The sequence below is a fragment of the Triticum aestivum genome, chromosome 4D (assembly GCF_018294505.1).
Source record: "Triticum aestivum cultivar Chinese Spring chromosome 4D, IWGSC CS RefSeq v2.1, whole genome shotgun sequence".
NCBI classification, from domain to species: domain Eukaryota; kingdom Viridiplantae; phylum Streptophyta; class Magnoliopsida; order Poales; family Poaceae; genus Triticum; species Triticum aestivum.
Window position 1 is genome coordinate 22,191,007 of NC_057805.1, and position 22,512 is coordinate 22,213,518.

At 41.9% G+C, this 22,512-nt stretch overlaps 1 protein-coding gene across 1 annotated transcript; it reads left to right on the forward strand.

Annotated features, from left to right (window-relative positions):
* Window positions 1–340: 340 nt before the first annotated feature.
* On the forward strand, window positions 341–22,462 carry LOC123095869 (phosphatidylinositol 4-kinase alpha 1). Its single transcript, XM_044517441.1, has 26 exons — window positions 341–1,275; window positions 1,410–1,751; window positions 1,840–2,001; window positions 3,533–3,703; window positions 3,819–3,977; window positions 4,075–4,202; window positions 4,950–5,250; window positions 5,964–6,132; window positions 10,382–10,593; window positions 11,205–11,363; window positions 11,446–11,628; window positions 12,186–12,662; window positions 12,738–13,097; window positions 14,456–14,670; window positions 15,332–15,500; window positions 15,989–16,125; window positions 16,216–16,369; window positions 17,432–17,698; window positions 17,923–18,000; window positions 18,156–18,203; window positions 18,898–19,070; window positions 19,191–19,386; window positions 20,596–20,736; window positions 20,872–21,080; window positions 21,158–21,319; window positions 21,907–22,462. The coding sequence occupies exons 1-26, from the start codon at window positions 535–537 to the stop codon at window positions 22,163–22,165; spliced, it is 5,772 nt and encodes a 1,923-aa protein (XP_044373376.1). The 5' UTR covers window positions 341–534; the 3' UTR covers window positions 22,166–22,462.
* The last annotated feature ends 50 nt before the right edge of the window (window positions 22,463–22,512 follow it).

A 22,512-nucleotide genomic window follows, 5' to 3' on the forward strand; every position in this document is an offset into this window, starting at 1 on the left:
CTCTTTGTTTCAACTAATAAAGCACACATCAATTTTTTTTTTAACTTTGATCATCGATTTTACCAACCAAGCATTGTATTCGTATGGAGGGAGTATCAACAAAAGTGTGGTAAGCAATGCCAAACCTATGTCAACATTTTTCTAAACAAAGTGCAATATTATAAATAAAAAGAAAAAAGAAAAGAAAAGGTCGGATCCGGTCTCGCCTTCTCGCCCCTTCCTCTCTGGCGCGTCTGCCTGCCGTCCCCAACATTTCGCCGAGCGACCAAAAACTACCCAACCCGAGAGAGAGAGAGAGAGAGAGAGAGAGAGAGAGAGAGAGGCCAACCCGACTACCCGAGGTCCCCTCCTCGTCGTCCTCGGCTCCACCAATCACTCTCGCGTCAAAGAAAAAAGAGAGGGGCGCACATCTCCGTCTCCGCCCTCCCCTCCCTCCTCTTCCTCCGCGTCTCCCTCCGCTTCCGATCTGCTCTGCGTCGCGGCCGCGGCGACGACCCCCCCATGATCTGACCGCATTGCCGCCGCGGTAACCCGATGGAGGCGCTCAACGAGCTCTGCGACCTGGTGGCCGCGCACCCGGATCTCCTCCTCGCTGACAAGCTCACCTGGCTCTCCTCCCGCTGCGCGCCGCCCGCCTCGCCCTCCTCCGCCCCGCAGCGCGCGACCCGGGCGCACCTCCACTCCCTCCTCGCCCTCGCGCGCCTCCTCCCCGCGGGCGCCGGCCCGCCGGCGGCCCCGCTCCTCGCCTTCCTCGCCTCCCGCGCCTTCCTCTCGCCGGCCTTCTGGCCGCAGTCCTTCGCGCCCGCGCCCTTCCTCGCCAAGCTCCTCCCGCTCCTCGCCGCCGCGCCCGCCTCCCCCGCCCTCTCCTCCGCGCTCTCCGCCGCGCTCCTCGCCGCGCTCGACGCCGCCGACCCCGCCTCCGCGCCGCTCGCCCGGGCCTTCCTCTCCGCCGCGGCCGCCAAGCCCCCGCAGCTCCTCCCCGCCGACACCGCGCCCGTCGCCCAGCGCCTCTTCCTCGAGTTCCCTGGCTCCGACGAGGCCCCGCCCAGGGCCAAGGGGAAGGGGGAGGACGCGGCGGGGCAGGAGAATGGAGGGATCAAGGAGGCGGTGCAGAAGTTCGAGGGGGAGGCGATCGAGGCCCTCGAGCGCAAGGAGGTCGCCTTCAGGCTCATCGTTCAGATGCTCGGGGGCGAGGGCGGGCTGGAGGCCGACAAGGTTGCCAAGGTCAGGAATGCTGCCGCATGGCAGGTCCGTTCGCTCACGGATTTTCTTAAGGTGAGGCGGTGTCTTCTCTTCTCTCCCTTCATCTGTATATCGCCTGTCGGTGTCTGCATTCGCATTTGCGCGTGTACATGTGTAAGGTAGATGTTTGCTTGCGGTCTGATCATGCTTGAGGTGATGGTTGGCAGATTAGGAAGCGGGACTGGAAGGAGCAGGGTGCACAACTGAGGGTGAGGATAAACACCAAATTATCGTGTTGCCAAGCTGCGGTGGTGGTTCTGGTCCGGAGTGTCTCGGTCTTGGACGCTGACAGCAAAGCTTCCAAGGATATGCTTCAGCAGACTCTTGCTTGGTTCATCGAAGCCACCAAGTCGTGCATCCTCTCATCCTGGCGAAAACTCAAGATTTGTGAGGAGCTCTTTTGCACTCTGCTCAATGGGATCAGCCAGATAACAGTCTCGCGTGGGGGCCAGCTCCTGCCGGTTCTGCTGATTCCCTTGAAACCGCTTGTTGTCAGCACATGTTCGCAGGTATGTTGGTCTCATGCTTCTCTTGTTTGGACTACTGATTTCTTTTATGGAGGTGTTGCCTAATGTGAAATCAATCATTCCCTTGCAGGCTGACATGACGGGCTGTAGCCCTGGCGCTTTGTTCGAGGCAGTGGTGAAGTTGAGCTGTGAGATCATAGAGTTTGGCTGGACAAAGGATAGGGCTCTAGTTGACACATTCATTATGCGTTTAGCTGCATATGTTCGTGAACGGAATGATTATGAGGAAGAGGTATTCTTCTTAATTTTTTTCACCACATGAAAATTCCATGCGCTAGTAAGGTTTCCTGCAACCCTTAGGGCATAGCTGCACAAGCCAACCTTACTTGATGTCACTTTGCGCAAGATGCTTAAAATTGTTGTCAATCAGCATGTGTCAGTCACATAAAATGCTTGGTTATATACAAGTTACCATGCCAGCACATTGAAGAACTGAGAACTGAAAAGCGATGTTTTCTGAACTTATCACCTCAGCAAACAGCTAGAAGGTCATGCATTTGGTGCTCTCAGTCCGCCTAAAATCTTCAAAAATTTCAAGATACTACGATGCATCATTTGTACAGTTATAACTGTGTTTACTTTTTCTGTATTTGGGTTAGACTAGACAATATTGATGCTATCTTCTTTCCTATGAGGCCATAAACTTCTTTATGTTGTGGTAGACTCATGACCTGTGAGTTTTGAATTAATCTTTCCATGTGCTCTATACCAGTCAAAAAATTAGTATTGTTTCTTTACATTTATTACATAGCGTGTTGTCCATATTTTTTTCATTTTGACTGCCAATATTCATGGTTGTATGGTAGTAAAAATAATAACAGATTTATTATTAGGAAAGTGATTTTAATCACGAACATTCTGGTGACTGGTGTCATTTTCCTGTGGAAAGTTGTCAATCTAGATATTAATATATATGGCACTGGTCATGTTAAAGAAGCTTTTACCTGTAACTCTTCTTTCTGAACTGGAGGGGATAATACTAATATGCCTACCAGATAAACTTTTATTCTGATAACCTGGATTCTCCTCATTCACTAAGATGAAAGATAACGAGAAGGCAATATCAGTCATAGGTTTGCATGGCTTTCATAAAACATGAGTATCCAGCTAGTGTTCTGTTTGCGGTAAAACTCCAATCACTTATGTTTTTTTCCTTTTTCTTCTTCCAAATTTAGGCTCATGGGTGTTTTAGTGCTGTAAGCAAAGAAATGGATAGTCATATAGCCTTCTGCTAATTTAATCCAACCACAGAAATCTGGAAGCACCCACCCTTAATTTATTTCAACCTAGTAATAGTATGCTGCATTATTTGGGTGCATGGAGAAAGTTGCAGCGTCATCACCTGATGTGCTGGTAGGTTATATATCAAGACAATATTCCCCATGGTATCAGAATAATTTCCAGCAGCAAGCAGAACAAGCTACATGATCTTTGTTTTGATTTTGCTAGTTGAGTCTTTTGCGATGGATCTAGCACATTTTGGAATATCTCTTCTACCAGAGTCGCAGATACATGATATGGCAGATTACAAGCACCATAATTCTGCCCATTGCTTTGTTTTACTGTTGAGGGTGGGTCATTCTGAAATTTAAATTCTTGGAACTTGGAAAATGTGTTCTATACAAAAATTAAGCTTCCCTGCTGCCGTCAGTCTTCCTTTATGGGACTTACACTGGCTAACTGTAGCGACTAAAGATATGCATCACGGTAGCATGATTAACTGTCAATGGCTGGTTGTTTACGGAGGCGTGAATCTATTGCAGGATGGTAAAGGAAAAGACACAGTTCCGGTGATGCGACTTAATGTAGTACGCCTTCTGGCTGAGTTGTGTGTATGCTTGAAAAGATGGGAAGTTGTAGACATGATCTTGCCCCTTTTCATTGAACATCTAGAGGAGGGTGACGCTTCATCTCCAAGTTTATTGCGTCTAAAAGTATGGAATTTTGTCTCTTACCCATTAACGTACTTACCATGTGTCACTTTTGATGATATTGTTTCAAGTTTAAGCAAAAGCATTTATGGTAATCAATTAATTTAAACTACTGCAGTTGTTAGATGCAATATCTCGTGTGGCATGCTTGGGTTTTGAAAAATCATACCGTGAGAGCGTTGTATTGATGACAAGAAGCTACCTGGATAAGGTTAAAGCTGTAGGAGCTGCAGAGAACAACACATTGCCATCAGAAGCAACAGCTGAGCGAACAGAGGTCTGTGATGAGTCCAATAAGAAATTTACATTATATACTATCATAGAGTTGTAATTTTGATTCATGTTCCATGCTAACTGTGTCAACAAAATTCTAGACTCTTCCCGCAGGTTTCTTACTTGTTGCTTCCAACCTCACTAGCACAAAACTCAGATCTGATTATCGTCATAGGCTGTTGTCTCTGTGCTCTGATGTGGGGCTAGCCGCTGAATCTAAAAGTGGGAGGTGAGATGCTTTGTCATCAATCTTATTTTTCTATTCTTAAGCTAAAATATATCTTGTTTTTGCGTCTTGAATATTGTACACAGTTTTTGCTAGGCGCCAATATGTTTTCTTGTATGTTTGAGGTTGTAACTCAAGACAGTTGTAGAGTTCAGGGTTGAAAACTGGACTTAAGGGAGAGTTTCGAGTTCAAAAACTGGACCTTTTTCAAGTCAAATAACATCTATTATGGACTGGAGGTTGTATTGCTTAGATTGTGATATACTTAACTCACCATGGTGTGATGTGAATGAACGAACAGTCATGAGTGTCTGGCTCTGTTCATTTGTGGTTTTGTATGAGTTTCCTAGGATTTTATTTTTGTTTTCTGGTTTAAATGCCACAATTTTTTTGCTAGACTCTGGTCATCGAGTATACACTTTCTACAGGTATTTTGTTTTGTAAATATGTTTTACGTGCCATCTTGATTTTAATTTTGGACTGGAGCTGTAGGGACCCTCACCTCTTGAAAATAGAAGAGTCTGAAGGAAACAATCTAGCCCTTGTAGCTTTCCCTGCGAAGGTTAAATGGCTCTCATGTAGAATTATAAATCCATCTACTAATTTGTATAATACTAACGTTGTATCACCTGATTCTGTACGTGGTATTCTTTTCTTGTACCCTCTTCATTTATCATACACAATTTTATTTCATCTCTTATGCTTGTGCTAGTTAACTGTCCGTGCTTACTGTAATTGTCATTACTGTAGGAGTGGTGCTGATTTGATGGGCCCGTTACTTCCTGCGGTTGCTGAAATATGTTCAGATTTTGATCCAGTGTCCTCTGTCGAGCCATCTCTATTGAAATTGTTTCGCAACCTGTGGTTCTATATTGTCTTGTTTGGGTTAGCTCCTCCGATACAGAACAACCAGGCATCTACAAAACCTGTTTCCACTCCGTTAAACACTGGGGAGAGCTGTGTAGCCCTGCAAGCTGTTGCTGGACCCTACATGTGGAATAGCCAATGGTCTGTAGCAGTGCAACGCATTGCACAAGGATCTCCGCCGCTGGTAAGTTTTTTAGGACCAAAGAGCTGGGAAACAGTATTATTATACTGCAGTTAGGAGTCTGAACTTGTTTGAATTCATTTCCTGTCACTGAGCATACATAGCTTGTAATGGAAGGGGGACAGATGTGGTTCATATAATGTATACTTTGCATACAGCTCTTTGTGCTCCCCATATTATTGTTAGCTTTCTTTTAGCAGGCCGATATATGAATAAATATCATTTTATCTCTGGAAGGACTGTGTGGTAGGCTCAGGGAATAAACTTGGATCAGTGAATTTAACCATAGTTAAAAAAGGCGCGCCTAAGCGAGCGCTTAAGCGCGCCTAGGCTCTAGGCGTTGGCAAAACTCATTGCGCATAACTACGTTTAATCTGTGCATAACTGCGCATAAGCATGCGCTTTGGTCAGTAAAGCGCAAGGCGGTGGCAAAACGCACAATTAACGCCTAGCGCTTTTTTGAACTATGAATTTAACTGTGAAGTTGTAATTTGTATGATGCTTGTCTAGATGTTTTGGAAAACTTGAAAATAAATCTACCACTTTTCATTAAAAGGGGCCTGTTTTTATTGTATTTTGTGGATATGGATACTACAATATTTGGTAAGAGTATGATACACGGGATTGTATAAATTAAAATGGTATATAATATTCACTGGAAAATTCAGAATTACTTTGTGACTTCGTATCTCACATGTATACTTTTTACATTTCAGGTTGTCAGTTCAGTGAAATGGCTTGAAGATGAGCTAGAGTTAAATGCTCTGCATAATCCAGGCAGTCGTCGTGGCAATGGTGATGAAAAGGCAGCTGTTGGACAGAGAACTGCACTTTCTGCAGCTTTGGGAGGTCGAGTTGAGGTAGCAGCAATGAGTACAATTTCAGGTCAATGTTTATTCTCTGTTGAGTGCTTTACGGCTTGTGCAGATAGTTGTTTGATTCCAGAAAATGTAAATTGCCCTCCATAAAATATAACAAAGAAACTCTAGAAACTAGATGATGCCCCGTGCGTTGCTACGGGAATTTGTAGCGCCGCATAGAAGAGGGATTTACAGTGATAAAATAGTGTAACCACTAAAGAAATATGAAAATATATGTTTATTTGAATCTTTATTGGATAGAAAATTAGTATATTTTTTGCGGGGTAGAAAATTAGTATATTGTAGTCGATAAACGCATTGCTAATGTGTTGGATTGCTAATATATTGCAAAACATCAATTAGAGTGATCTAAGTTTAGCAGGATATCTCAAAAATACCAATTTAGTTTGAGCGATCTAACATTTGTACCAACGAACTACCATCATAGTCCAAGTGAGGAAATGCAAATAAAAATATTATGAAAATGTGTGAATGTCTGTGTGTGCGCGCCCACGAGAGAGAGAGAGACCTCTTAAAAATTATAATGTTGGTATTATCCATTGTGTGCAGCCCAGGACTCCTCATTCTCCAATTTCCTCGTGCTACTGTGCCTTAAACGGACCGCAGCTGCCACGACACTGTGTTGTTTCTACATATAGTAAAAAAAAAAATCTGCTTCTGTCCATTGCAAATGCTACTTCCCTACTTTACCTAGGCTTGCTCCTCTACTACAACTGCACCAGATGTACACCATACACATGCACCTCGACGTAGCCTCTCTGTAACTGAGCTCTAGCACACCTTCTCCATCATAATTTGGGTCCATGAGCCACATCCCCACACAGTTCCTCCTCATGAGTCCAAGGGCTCTGGGAATGGAAGAAGAAAGGCGATGACATGAAGCTGATGACTCTTCATATCCTTGAAAACTCAAATGTGTACCCGCAAAAAAAAACTCAAATGTGTAAAATTTTGTAGCAGATTATGTAAATTATATCACAATTGTAGCACGACTGATTGAATAAAATCTCATCAATTGCACTGATATAGGCTCAACGAATTGCAGAGTATTAGCAGGAGAGTAACAAATTTTTATTTCCACTATTATCTAAGGACGGCGAATTGGACGGATTGCTTACTGGATTGGTAAAACCTAGACGATTAGACTTGCTGTAAGCATTCCCTGTTATTTAGAGATAAACCATCTCTTCTTTTTTGCCGGTGAGATAAAACAACTCCGATCACATAAACAACGCATACCTATCTATGAAGTAGAAACTGATAGGAAGCTCGAGTCCCCTCCTGTGGTCTGATGCAACGTATATGCGCCTCGAAGAAGAAAGGCAGCCGGAAGTGAGAAGAAGCCAGAGGCCATGGGACTAATAAAATCCCGTCGTTAGCGTCTACTAATCAGTGGTCCTAGAAAAGGTGAGAGCATGGAAGATGGGGTGTGATTACCTTGACCAGGACCGTGGGAGAGCCAAGGGAGCATGTGAGGAGGATTGGGCTTTATGCAGGAGCAATTTCTACTAGGAGACGAATCGGTGGCTTGACTGTTGAAGGATTTAGCGATTATAAGACTGGTCGGTTATTGAAGGCAGAAGACGAAACAATAGCTTGGCTTGGGTGACTGTCTTAAAAAGAGAAACATACTCGTACGCTGATTACGGAAGCCACGACGTGACATCATGCAAATAGAAACGGAAGACAAGACTTGCCCATGTGGCGATATTGCTGATGTGGGCAGGCTGCATGTAGAGATAAATCCTGTAGTGGGGATGAACTTCTTAAGTATATAGGATGAGTGTGATGCATTATAGGTACCTAAGGGCATCATTTCCAACACCGTGCATCAAACCGCCCATAAACGTCCGGACCGCGCTGTTCGGACACTTTGTACCGTCCAGCGCCGTACATCAAACGTCCGCATGTCTGAATTCCTGCAATCAGAAGCAAACCCGGGGGAGGTTTTTTGTAAACTCCACCTCCTAGGAGGATTGTACCTGTACCTATTTTTTTTAATGCAATGAAACGGACCTTTGCGTTTTCTCGAAAAAAACTTGGGGGAGGTTTGTAGACGTCCGGACAGCTGCCACCTTAGACTCCACACACCCGGCCCGCACAAAAGCGAGGCGGAGCCTATGCATTTGGACATTTCCTGCACTGTTTCCGCACGAAAGCCTGCCCTTTCCCCACTGTCTCCACTACGATCACCGTCGCCACCTACTCCAGTTGCCGCTTGTTTCGCCGTCCACCGTCATGATGGAGCTGGATGAGGTACCGACGGAGATGTTCGTATTCCTGACGGGCCCTGAGGCGGAGGAGTCATCGGTGCTGGCTGCCCGCAAGGTCAACACGGTGACACGCACCACCCGTCGCCACAAACAGAGGAAGAGGGAGGATGCTTCGCCAGCGGACGGTCACCCAGTTAGGCGTCCGATAAAGCGTGCGACTCGGCGGGTGCCGGTCGTGCAATCTTCTCCGCCCTGTCCGGTGTAGATGATTCCGCCATATTAATTTGCCGCTACACAAGGCACCCACAGGGTTTGGGTATGGGTGGAGCCACCCCATACCTTTACCCACCCCCCTTGAGCTTACCCATCATCCTTGACTATACACGTGGGTAGAATTAACCATGTTTGCAAAGCATCAATTTGTACAACTCACATCCATAAAAAGCAACAAATAGTCACAATTTATAAACAACAACACATATAAAGAACAACACATTTAATAAACAACTTCACTTTCTCGTAAACAACAACACATCAAAACAACATTACAGTCATAAATAGCAACACATAGTGATACATTTTGAGTTCATAAATTCACGAAGTGTGACATAATTTGGCCATCCTTGTTAATATGGCTACATGGGTATATAGGTATGGGTTATACGATTCCATACCCGTACCCGCTCTACCCGATGGGTTTCAGATTTTCCTATTTGTATACCCATGGGTAACTTTTTATCCCATACCTTACCCTAATAGGGTTTCTACCCGCAGGGTACGTGGGTAAAACCCATTGCCATCACTACTCGGTCAGAAGCAGCCCGCGCCTACCGTCAGCGCCGGCCATCACGTCCCGTACAACATCGACCTCAACGGGGAGTACACCTTCACAAAGTCGCAGTCGCCGGCGCTTGTCCGTTCGCGGATGCCCGCTTCCACGCCCGTCGATGCCCGGTCTCTGTTTGCCGGAATGTCTCAGCCGGGTGTGATGGTGGATGATGAGGAGGTGGCTACGAAGACGGGCAAGTGGACGACTCCCGGCCGGAGGTGAACACCCAGCAAACGAACACTCAGAGGCTGGACAGCCAGCAGTCGCAGGCCCAGCCGACGCAGATCCAGCAGTTGGACATTTGATGTATATAGGATTGGATGTCCGGCTCCGCTAGCGCTGTCCGTGGACATGTCCGGACGTGTCCGCGGACGTTTAGGGTGTCCGTTTTGATGGACGGCATTGGACATGCTCTAACATGCAGGGCTGTCTCATTAAGTCCCTATGTTTCACAATATTCTTGGCAGTTTACTAGCCAAATGGCCCATATATCTATGTGCTAGTTGAGCTACCAGAATGTGCAGCCCCACAGCCCTCGTGTAGTTTGAGCAGTATATCAGGTGGAAGCCATGCCCAATCCTCCCCATCAATGTGTCTGACGATCCAGATGCCATGGCTTGACACACCTTGGTGGCCCACAACTGCTATACTGGATGACGTGCAGAACATGACAAAGATCAAAGAGCTGGGAAACGCTTCAATGTCCACATATTTGGATGATTGAACTAACAGTCTAACATGCAGATTTCTGCGAGACCTACAAGTGAGACCTACTAGGATGAGTTTGCATTTTTTGAACCCAAGTGAGAGAACCATAAAAGAAGGGATCCACGGTGCAATTTATTTTGAAAATATTATCACAAAGCGGGTCTTACAGAAGTTACCTGTAGAGCCAACCTCTCTTCTCATAATTATAGTTCATTATAGTGCAACAGGTACATCCTGTTATGTTCCATTTGCTGCACTTGCACAATTTACACCTCCAACCACTGCTTCTTGCTATTGTTTTGCTCTCTACAGGGATTAACTTTCACAAGTGCAAATCTGCAGTTTAAAAGAAAATAAAAAAATGTTCGCCACTGCCCTCCCTCTTGTTCTGAATTATCGGGATTTGCATTCCCCTGGCTTTATTCGCATGAATGGTACACATGAGAGATGGAATTTTGTGAAGTATCCCACTAATTTGTTTTTACATTATTTTTCATTTTCAGGAGTTAAAGCTACATATCTCCTCGCAGTTGCTTTCCTTGAGATATTGCGTTTTAGCGGCAGTGGTGGCATACTTTCAGCTACATTGAATAAATCAAATAGTTCGTTCGGTTGTGTGTTTGAGTATCTGCTTACTCCCAACTTGACACCAGCAGTAACTCAGTGTTTGACGGCAGTTGTGCACAGAGCTTTTGAAACAATGTTGTCATGGCTGGTATGTTTCATACTTTAATTAACAATCTGTGGAGAATATCTGAATATGTAATCATTTGTTCTGTTGTCTTTGTATCCCGTCATGTGCTATGTCCTCTGTTGTTTTCTGTTGAATCAAATCACTCCCCATCTCATGGCACCTTCGATTTTTATAAGTAAAAAAAGGCTTACAGCTTTCTGTTGTGAAAGAAACACACATTCTACGCCATTGTTGCATCCTTGACAGCTTTTGCCAGGCACTTACATTTCCCTAGTGTTTCAGATGCATGTTATCATATCTAGGATTCTTGTTGAGACACACAGTTGTTAGAAAAGATGCACAAAGATGCACTGGCAGACAGATGTTTTAGTTTTCCTTTGGGCAGTATGAGACATCAAACATTACTTGCATCTTGTTCCAAGGTTTTAAATCGGCTCTAGATGTTGCATCATACAACATTAGGAATTTGATCTGCATTGGTGTTATCCGTCCTCCGTTCATCGACTTTGCATTGTAGACTGTAGTTCATCTGTCGAATTATACTACTGTTGTTTTATCTTTAGAGAGATGAGAAATTTGTAACCTGTAAGGCTGTAACCGTGCACCAGATTAAGTGTATTTTATGTTCCCAGGAGGAACGTACGTCTGACATAGGCGAAGAATCTAATGTGAGAGAATCTGTTCTTTCCGTTCATGCTGGCTTCCTTATAAAGAGCATGTCACAAAGGGATGAACATGTTCGTGATCTGAGTGTCAAGTTGTTAACTCAGCTGAAGGAAAAATTTCCACAGGTTAGGTGCTTTGATTTGGCTTCTCATGTTTTAGTTATTTGTTTTGAGCCACACTGATGACACTAGTATACTGAACTTTCAGGTTCTGTGGAACTCCTCATGCTTGGATTTACTTCTAATATCTGTTCATAATGAGTTGACTTCTGGTCCTGTCAGTGATCCTGCTTGGGTTGCCACTATACGCTCACTATATCAGAAGATTGCTAGGGAATGGATAACAAGTGCTCTTTCATATGCTCCATGTACCACTCAAGGCCTAATACAGGTTCAGTCAATATAACATTATTTGGCCTGCCTTTTTGAGCACCATTATTCTTACTTTGTATGAAGCCGATGCATGATTTGTTGTTAGAACATGGTCATTACCGTGTAAATGTTAAGGTTGCAGGTCACTTGTAGGGCACAGTTTTACTTTGACTGAAACATCATTGTTTTTTATTTCATTAGATATTTGGTGCAGCATGCTTTTCAGTTTTCACACTATTTTGGTAAACAATCTATGCTCTTAAAGCAGTAAGTGTCGCCTCTTTCATCTATTCTTCCTCTCGCCTTGTGACTACGAAATTCCTTCTTTATCCTCGTTTGCATACCCAATTATAGTTTTCTCAATACAAAATGCTTGTGAGCACCAACTGCTGGATTATTTTAGGGTTCAGGATTTAGTCACAGCACTATACTTCTATGGCAGCCTTTCTTGAATCGTTTATTGCACAAGCTTTGTGCCAGAGGCATCATTAAGCTGGCATATAAAGTTTGTACTCTTTGTTTCCCCGCCACCCAATGCATATATTGATTGTTAATATTTTTAATGGTATTGTTTAGGAAAACTTTTGCAAGCCGAGTGGTGCACAAAGAACACAGCATACGGCAGATGTTGTCTCACTTTTATCCGAGATACGTATTTGTATTGGAAAGAATGATTGGAATGGCATCAGGACTGCTAATATCCCAGCAGTTATGGATTCTGCTGCAGCAGCATCAGGAGCGAGAAAAGAAGCACCTGACATCACCCTGGAAGTACTGTCAACTGCAGTAGTGAGTGCAACTGTGAAATGTAACCATGCAGGGGAGATTGCTGGTATGAGAAGGCTGTTCAGTACTATGGGCGGCTTAAACATGGGTGTGTCTCCTCCTGGTACACAGTCTGGGCAGGCCCCACAGTCATTTGATGAAGTTTTTCTGTCCAAATTTGTTCGGCTTCTTCAGGACTTTGTTGTTACGGCGGAAAAACAACCAATAGATAATTCACAATTTCGTGAAACTTGTTCTCAGGCTACAGCATTACTTCTTGATCATCTGGTAATTTGTTTGCACCTAGGTGGTTTGTTACTTCCTTAGTTCTTGGCTTTGATTGTATTCTAATGTGTAACACAGGTATCTGATTCTCGAACGAATCTGGAAGGGTTTTCTCAGCTTATACGACTTCTATGCTGGTGCCCTGCTTATATTTCTACCCCTGATGCAATGGAGACTGGAATTTATATCTGGACGTGGCTAGTTTCTGCAGCACCTTCTTTAGGTCCTCTTGTGCTTGCAGAACTTGTTGATGCATGGCTGTGGACAATGGATACAAAACGTGGTTTGTTTGCATCTGATATGAAGTACTGTGGGCCTGATGCAAAATTGAGGCCACATCTTATTCCTGGTGAACCTGAGGCACCACCAGAAAAGGATCCAGTTGAAGCAATAATTGCCCATAGGCTCTGGCTCGGCTTCTTTATTGATCGCTTTGAGGTTATAACCAGACTTTTTCATTGTTTGCCTTGTGATTTTCTACAGTTGTTTTCTTTGCCTGTCTAAGATGTTGTGCATGCAACCAAACTCCACTTGTTCTTATGCTACAGCTGTTGAACCTTATATGACAATGTATGGTGATGTATAATTGTGTGTTCAGTTTGTGTCTTGTTTGGATCATGACAGACATCACCGCTGAAGATCTACTGATATACTATAACTCATGACTTTTTTTTTTAAACCCGCTGCTGCAGAGAGGGGTTCTTCACACGTTCTATTTTGACAGACCAAATAATATGGAGGGAAATATGTGAGGGAGAAGAAAATCAAACGATGCATAAGAAAATTCCGCCTTTCTAAAATAATTTAAAATAAGGAAAGTTACAGTTATATAAAGGAAATTTCTCCCCTGGTATTTACTTGTCACTTATCTCAGGATTAATTTATCTGGTGTAGAACTTCTATATTTGACACCAGTCAGTGCCGAATAATAAACAGTTTAAATGGTTTCGGTTCTCCTGTTGGCAGAAGTATATGTCGATTATACCACAAGTAGTTTCTAGATTTTCATTAATGCGCTGAGACATGCTTCAAACTGGTCAGAGTTGTACATTTTGAATATAGGGTTGTCCATAGGGTAATATTTTTGTGTTTATGGTCTGGCGGTACTTTTGGTAGTCTGCAAATGTGTTGCATTTCTAAACCACATCTTCGCAAGCAATTACGTTACTACTCCCACCGTTCTGAAATATAAGGTGTATTAGTTTTTTCAAAAGTCAAACCTGTGCATGTTTGACCAAGTTTCTAGAAAAAAATCAATGTATACAATACCAATTTTTTATAATTTGATACATCATGAAAAGTATTGTCATAGTTTATCTATTAGGTATCGCAGATGTTGATATTTTATTCTATAATCTTGGTCAAACATACAAATGTTTGACTTCCATGAAAGTTGATGCACCTTATATTCTGTAACAGAGGGAGTAATCATTTAATGCCCTGATATTTTTTCTTGTGGAACTAGAATCTTTAACATTCCATGAGCGATTGATTTGTTCTCTGCATATTATCAGCAAATGCTGCTTACCCTCGTACTATGTCTTCAAACCATCTTTATGTATGTACTAAAAGTGACAAAACTTGATGTCTTTTATCGTCAGTACATAATTAAAGTTGCTTGCATTTTTTGTGGTCCAAAATAAGAGTCGCCTTGTGATGTTCCATAGGATAAAATGAAGATTCATTATTGACCCTTTAAGCAATGTTTTGATTGATTGCTAGCTAGATCTTATACATCCGCTGTTCTCTTGTTGTGCTGTTTAATCAGCTACCTTGTGTGCGTGTTATTTAAACAGGTGGTTCGGCATGATAGCATTGAGCAACTTCTACTTCTAGGCCGTATGCTGCAAGGGATGATGAAGTCTCCAACTCATTTTTCTCACCATCCTGCTGCTACTGGCACTTTCTTTACCGCGATGCAACTTGGTCTGAACTTTTGCTCGTGCCAGGATCAATTTAACTTGCAGAAATGTAATATGGGGCTTCAGTTGTTAGAGGACAGAGTATACCGGTAATAATCAATTCGTTACACAGTTTCCTTGTCTTACTATATTGCTCTTCAGTGTATTTTACGATATTTCTGCTGCAATATTTGGTTTGCTGCTTTCTATATCTTTCAATCATATTGGTGCAAATAATATTTATTTGGAAATCATGTTAAGAGGAAGATGTCAGAGTCAATTAGGATGGGAAGGTTGGGAATAAAGGGTGTAATTAAGAGAGAGATAATGCATTTGAGAAAGACGAGAACTGAATGCCACAGGATTCTCAAGCTGACTAGATACCACAACGCTTTATACTGTTAATTACATGAGATTATGAGCAAACGTGCAAGCATTAGCAAGTTTAGGGAGTTGAGAAGATCATTCGTCACAAGGTGGATAGTAGTACTATACAATTGCTACAGTTGCTAAAAGTTACATTTGGTAATTCAATAAACTTTATGAACATGTGGTTAGGACACTTATCTCTTGTTATTAGCTTGATACTGTGCTGTTGAGTATTCTGTATGCGTCGTCTACCTCTTCATTAAACGTGTTCATGTAATATTCAAAATTTGTTTTTATGCGTCGTGCTTATGTAATGATATGCAAGTTTGCATCTTTTCTGTTTCCTCCCATTATGTTATGGTACTTGATAATATAGTTTGCTTGTCCTGTCTTTTCTTGCAGTGCTGCTTTGGGATGGTTTGCTTATGCACCTGAATTTTATGAGTCTCCAAACAAAAGTTTTGCTCAGAGAGAGGCCCAGTCTGTTTCAATATTTGTGCACAATCTGCAAAATACCAGTTCCACTGATTCTGGTTCGAAGCCACAGGGACGTGAAGGTGAACTTAACACGGTATGATAGTCCTCCTCTATCTCTCTGCCCTTCCCCACCGAACATTAAATGCATATCCAGTCTTGTGCTTGTGATATAAAACACGGGGAGATAACTTGGTGGAGAGAGGAGAGCTTCTGGGAGGGAGAGAGGGAGGAGTGTGGCAGGAGGGGAAGGTGCGCCACAGAGACAGAAAGAGAGAGATGGCTACCAGTTTATTCTTTTCTTGGTAAAATTGAACTAGATCGACTCTACTTATTGGAGTTCTTACATATGATGACCAATTGAATATTGAATGCAAGCAGTAGATAAAGATGGATTGTTGAATGTGACTAACAAAGTAATATATAACCTAATGCATGGACCTAATTTGCTGCTACGCTTAATAAGTTAATATTGCTGTTGCTGCCCTCCTTGCACGCATGTGCCCATGGGGGTGCTGTGGCATTCACTTCTATTATCTATGTGAAAAGCTTAACATTTCTCTCTTGTTTTCCCTTTGGTGGCAGGCGGATCAGATCCACCCAGTGTGGGGTTCTGTGGATAACTATGCAACTGCGAAAGAAAAGCGTAAGCAATTACTTTTGATGCTTTCTCAGAATGAGGCGGACAGGCTTGAAGTCTGGGCACAACCAATAAACACAAAGTAACTACTACTGTGATATTATGTTATCTATTGTTTCTTATTTGTGTTATGAGTTTAAACTCACATGTGTTGCATATTATATCTGGGCAGAGACACGTCAACATTTCGTGGCAAAATTAGCTCAGACAAATGGATTGATCACTGCAGAACTGCTTTTGCTGTTGATCCTCGAATTGCACTCTCTATGCCTATGAGGTTTCCGACAAATGCAACATTGCAGTCTGAAATTACTCAGTTGGTACAGGTATGGTTCTTGCCTATAGCTGCTGCCTTTCAGATATAGTTCTCCATTGTGTCCCTTTCTTCACATTTAAGTTATTTTTTGGAATATCTCCGCATTTCATCTATACTGTAGGCATTCATTCACAGGAAATGTAATATTTATCTCTTGTTGCATTTCGCAACTTAATGTTAGCTGAAGATGTTATCTTTCATAATTATCTACTCTTAAAGATTTGTAAATTAGTCAGGGAAATGTAGTCATGAATATACTTAATTTAGAATAACATGCAATAATTTTTATCACTGCCTAACCAGAGTTGCCACTATTTTAAGGGCATTGCTGTGATCTGTTTGCCCCCATGCATTATGTCTTATTAGTATGTAGTCAAATGGCAAATCAGAAATGAATTAGTTAGGATATCTTGAATGTATCAACTACAGAAAAATGTATAAGTACAAGGATAGATATGTGACAATGTTATGTTGGCTGCCTTACCTATGGAGGTAAAATTCATATTGTGGTAAAATGACGAACTGGCAGTTATGTCTTGTTAATCATGATACCTAATATAACATACTGCTGGCTTGGGCTATTATGGTTTCAGTTTCTTTTGGGTGTGACATCTGGATATTTAAATGGCATGAGAAAAATCTTATCTGAAGATAAGAAAGTGCACTGTGTGATGCTTGCAAGCTCAGCATTTTCAGCCTTTTATTTTCTTGTCATTATCTTACATTTTTCTAGATTACTTTCCCCTTACCTTTAACCATAGTCATTAAAACCGAACCAGACCGGTTCAACCAGAGCCGAAGTACTGTCTGGTCTGGTTTGCTAGGAAGACCGTCGATCACAGATTCAGTTTCAATGATTATACTTCAATACTGGAAGTTTGTAACTAGTGGATGCTCTCACATTATTAAGCTTATGCTTCAATGCATGTGACCATTAAATGAAGCGTCTAATGTGCTTCATTCGTGTTTAAAAAGAAGTGCTTCATTCTATATTGAGCATCTTTAAGCCCTACCAACTGTTCAGTTTCAGGGATAAGGGTGAATTGCCATATCATTTTTTTTGTCTTTGCAGACACACATACTGGAGCTCCGTACAATTCCTGAAGCATTACCCTTTTTCATCACTCCAAAGGCAGTGGACGAAAACTCAGCACTGTTACAGCAACTTCCACACTGGGCTCCGTGTTCTGTTACGCAGGCATTGGAGTTTTTTACCTCTCCTTATAAAGGACATCCCCGTGTTATGGCATATGTTCTTCGTGTCATGGAGACTTATCCACCTGAGACTGTCACCTTTTTTATGCCACAGTTGGTACAGTCTCTCAGATACGATGATGGGGTGAGAATTTCTTCCATGTGTTTCTATCAGTGCAGACCAGAAAAAAATACTACCCCCTCCGATCCAAAGTAAGTGTCGCAGTTTTGAACTGCGACACTTATTTTGGATCAGAGGTAGTAATAATTAAATCTGCATTTTGATTTATTATTCCTTGTAGAAGACATGTCACCTTCTTAAAAATAATAATGTGCTTCTCTTTTTTTCCTTGCCTTTTATCTCATCAGAAATTAGTTGAAGGATACTTGCTTGGAGCTGCTCGAAGAAGTAATATATTTGCTCACATCTTAATATGGCATCTGCAGGTGAAATTATTTAGTTTGTATTTTCTATATTTCTAAAATTATGGGAACTTGTGTTTGTTCAAATGAAGATATAAATTTTATTTTATTCTCTAACATATTCCTACTGGGAAATTCTTCGCTGACTTTCTTGTTCATTTGCAAACTGGAAATTCCAGGGGGAATGTGAGGAAGATGACAATGAAAAGGAAGGAGCTGCCCCAAAGGTACAACACCTTGTCATCTTTCTATAGCTGGAATCTTCCTTTCATTTTCCTTTGGGTTTCAAAGTATCCTGTTGCATTACCCAAAAAAATCCATTACAGCCCCTTTATGGAAGTTCCTTGTAACGGTTGGTTCCCCATAAATTAATAAGCTTGAGGGACAGCAAGAATGTTAGTTTGTAGTCAGGGTTATGCTTATTTGATAAGGCACCTGAAAGATTTTATGAAATGTTTGTTTACTTTTGACTCATGCGCTTCATGAAATTAACTTCCATCGTTTTTGCAAGTAAAGCTGTTGTAGTGGTGAATAAATGATGGATTGAACAGTTAAGTCGTGCAATGTTATTTTGAACGGGAAGAATCCATATTATATTCAGACGTACAGTAGGCATGAACATAGGACTCTATGTCTTGTATGTCAGTCGCCGTGTTAGTCTGATGCTTTTCTGTTTTGTACGTACTGTATATGGCCCACCCAGCACCAAGTTAGGGAGAGGATCCCCGTGATCTCTATATATCTAACTTGCTTCCAGGGCCAAGTGCCTCTTCTAGCCTAGTGCACAACATTTTCTGAGTAAAATCTTGTCTTGGTCATTTCTTATCTTGTAACTTAGTCATAGTAATGTGTGCTGTTTTGCCAAAGCACATTGCAAGCTTTGAAGGTAATGTGTATAATCTTAAACATTTTTTTTTTCAGCCCAATGCTTTCCAGTCCTTGCTTCCTGCTGTTAGGCAGAAAATTGTTGACGGTTTCACTCAGGAAGCTCGGGACATGTTTGAAAGAGAGTTTGATTTTTTTGACAAGGTCACCTCGATTTCTGGTGTTCTTTTCCCTCTCCCCAAGGAAGAGCGAAGAGCTGGTATTAAAAGGTATTTATAGAAATTTCATTCTTGTGTTTTGTTGAAGAACTAAGACCCTACTACCAAGAGAACTTCTTCTCATCTGGAAATTTGTGCTAGTGAACTCATCATTTTGAATTCTTCATGCAGGGAGCTGGAGAAGATTACTATTCCAGGTGACGACCTCTATCTACCTACTGCAACAAACAAGTTAGTACGGGGCATACAGCTGGACAGTGGTATTCCTCTCCAGTCTGCCGCAAAAGTTCCAATAATGATTACTTTTAACGTGATTGATCGTGACGGGAACCCAAATGATGTAATGCCACAGGCTTGCATTTTTAAGGTAAATAATTCTTTTGTCGCAATGAAATCTGCGCAGCTAATTTCTTTCATGGGGGTAAACCTATAATTCTGGGTCATGTGTATTTATCTATTATTATGGGAACATAAACCTCAGCTCACATTTCCGTCTTTGGAAGGACAATGAGATTGCTGACTCCATACCAAGGTTTTAAACCGATGTGTGCCTATATAGCAAGGACCTGGAAAGCTTAGCGTCGATTTTCAAATCATGTCATAAGCTGATGACCAGCATAATTAAAACCACTGTACAACCTGCGGCTGTTGGGAACAGTCTTCTCAAGTATGATCAGAGGCTCCCATGGGAACTGTACAGTGTTTTTTTGGTGTCTTGCATTCTCTTGATACAAAAACGTACAGCTTGAGGTTAGGAAAAAAAGAGTGCTAAATTTGTTGAGGTACATCAATTGTGGTAGGAACCTTGACCTGAGAAATATCTTCACCTCTACAAAATTGGGTGGGCAATTTTACAAAGTTACCACTGAAAGTTCCCACCATGTTTCAGTCACATTGTTCATTGCTGATAATCTCATTATTAGTTTCATTTCATTGTCACCTGGGTACTTATACGTGATATGCAACTACTTTTCGCATGTTCTCTAAAAAAGTTACAAGTGCAGACTGCAGACACTCACACCACCACACCCATGCACACGCGCGTGCATGTCCTACTGAAACATATGCTTTCTGGGTGCAGTTGTACACAATTTATTTTTTAGGCTTGATTACAGCCTTTCTGTGCTGCTGTCGTGGTTTTGTGCAACTAAAAGCTAGCTATCAACATGGTGGCTCATTTCTCATTCTGATTTTGCTGGCAACAGACCGTAATAGTTCCTTTGACATGACAGTTAGTAAATACACTTTTATCATTGCCACAATATGGTTATCATGTGGACTATAGGTAACATGGTGAAATACTAAAATGACCTTGATTAATTGCGTCATTATAATTTACACCATAAACAATATTGTAGGCATAATGATAAAGGTGCACAAATTACTTCGGTCGAGTGTAAACTAATTAAAAGTGAGGTCAAGTTCATTTTAGTTGACTTGTAGTTCAGGAGTTTGAAAAGGTAGTATGTCTACAACGTCTTTCCGATAATGTTATAATTTTTCATCCTGTCCTGGTAATCTTATATCGTTCACTGTGCTTGACAGTTCTTACAAGCAACTTTCTATGCTATGACAGGTTGGTGATGACTGTAGGCAGGATGTGCTGGCCCTTCAAGTTATTGCCCTATTAAGGGACATATTTGAAGCAGTCGGATTAAACCTGTATCTCTTTCCCTATGGTGTTTTGCCCACTGGCCCTGAACGAGGCATAATTGAGGTCAGCATAGACCTGCAATTGTTTCATTTTTCACCCTATGGACTACGGAACCAACTAGTGGTCTTGGAAAGAGTTATTGGCTGTTGTTCTTGCTTTCCTGTATGGTTCATACATCTTAACCTGAGCATGCTGCAGGTTGTCCCAAATACTCGGAGTAGAAATCAAATGGGTGAAACAACTGATGGTGGTTTATTAGAAATATTTCAGCAAGATTATGGCCCTGTAGGGTCACCTTCTTTTGAAGCTGCACGTCAAATGTTTATTGTTAGTAGTGCTGGATATGCTGTTGCCAGCCTGCTTCTTCAACCGAAGGATCGGCATAATGGCAATCTTCTCTTTGATAGGTTCTAACTTAGTCCTATATAATTAATTGACCGCGTAAAGCTGGAATAATCACTTAACCATCACCTTGCTTATGCAGCCAGGGGAGACTAGTTCATATTGATTTTGGATTTATTTTGGAGATTTCCCCTGGAGGTAACATGGGGTTTGAGAGTGCACATTTCAAGCTAAGCCATGAGATGACTCAATTGCTTGATCCATCTGGAACTATGAAGAGTGACACCTGGAATCAGTTTCTCAGGTATGCAATTTTTTCACAGTTCTAGCAAACTGTAATTGGGAGTGACTCTTTAATACTCCCTCTGTTCCTATATATGTCTTTATAGAGATTCCAGTGCGGACTACATACGGAGCAAAATGAGTGAATCTACACTAAAATATGTCTTATATACATCCGTATATAGTCTCAATTGAAATCTCTAAAAAGATATATTTAGGAACGGAGGGAGTACATGTCTTTGCAATTTATGCAAGTTTGATACACTTTTTCCACCACAAGGGTGAGGGAGCTAGGCAAGAAAGTCATGACCTTTGTAGATAAAATTATGCATAGAAAATATAGGTTGAAACATTTTGTAGAGAAAATTATGCCTAGAAAATGTAAGGGGAGGGAAAAAAGTTGGGCGACCTTTTGTACATAAAGTTATGCAAACTGTAGCTATCCCTCTCAGTATGAATTTGTGGAGGGAGATTGTCCGTCTGCAAACTTTCTATGTTGTTTGGAAAACGATACTGAACACTATATGAAGTGTAGTTTGTACGAATCCATGGACTGCATTGACCTTCACCTTGCACTGCATTGTTCTGATTACAATGTTGTCTGTCCAGACTCTGTGTCAAGGGATACCTAGCGGGAAGGAGACACATGAATGGCATTGTAACTACAGTACAGTTGATGGTGGACAGTGGACTCCCTTGCTTTAGCAGGGGAGAGCCCATTGCTAATCTTCGGAAGCGGTTTCATCCAGAGATGAATGAGCGCGAGGCGGCCAATTTCATGGTACGGACATGTGTCGATGCCTACAACAAATGGACCACCGCTGGGTACGATTTGATTCAATACTTGCAGCAAGGTATTGAGAAATAGTTAATTTCCCATTTTGTAAATGGTATGGGTCGTGTACATCAATTGTATGTAGCACACTAACTCCAGCATGTAGAGTTATATTGAGCAGTTCCTTTGTACCGAGAGAACTGAGAATGTATGTTTAACAGAGGTGTGATGTATTTTCCTATTGAAAGACAGTCTAGCTAGTAAGTAAGCCCAATAGTATAATCAGTTCACCAGGTCTTTTTGTAACAGAGCAGCAGATTCAATTCTTTGTCTTCTGCTGTCCACATATTTGTTTCTTGATTTTATCACGTCGTCGACATATTCTCTGGATGAGGTTGTGCAATTTCAGGAGTCACTTTTTGTTTTGTTTGAGAAGGATT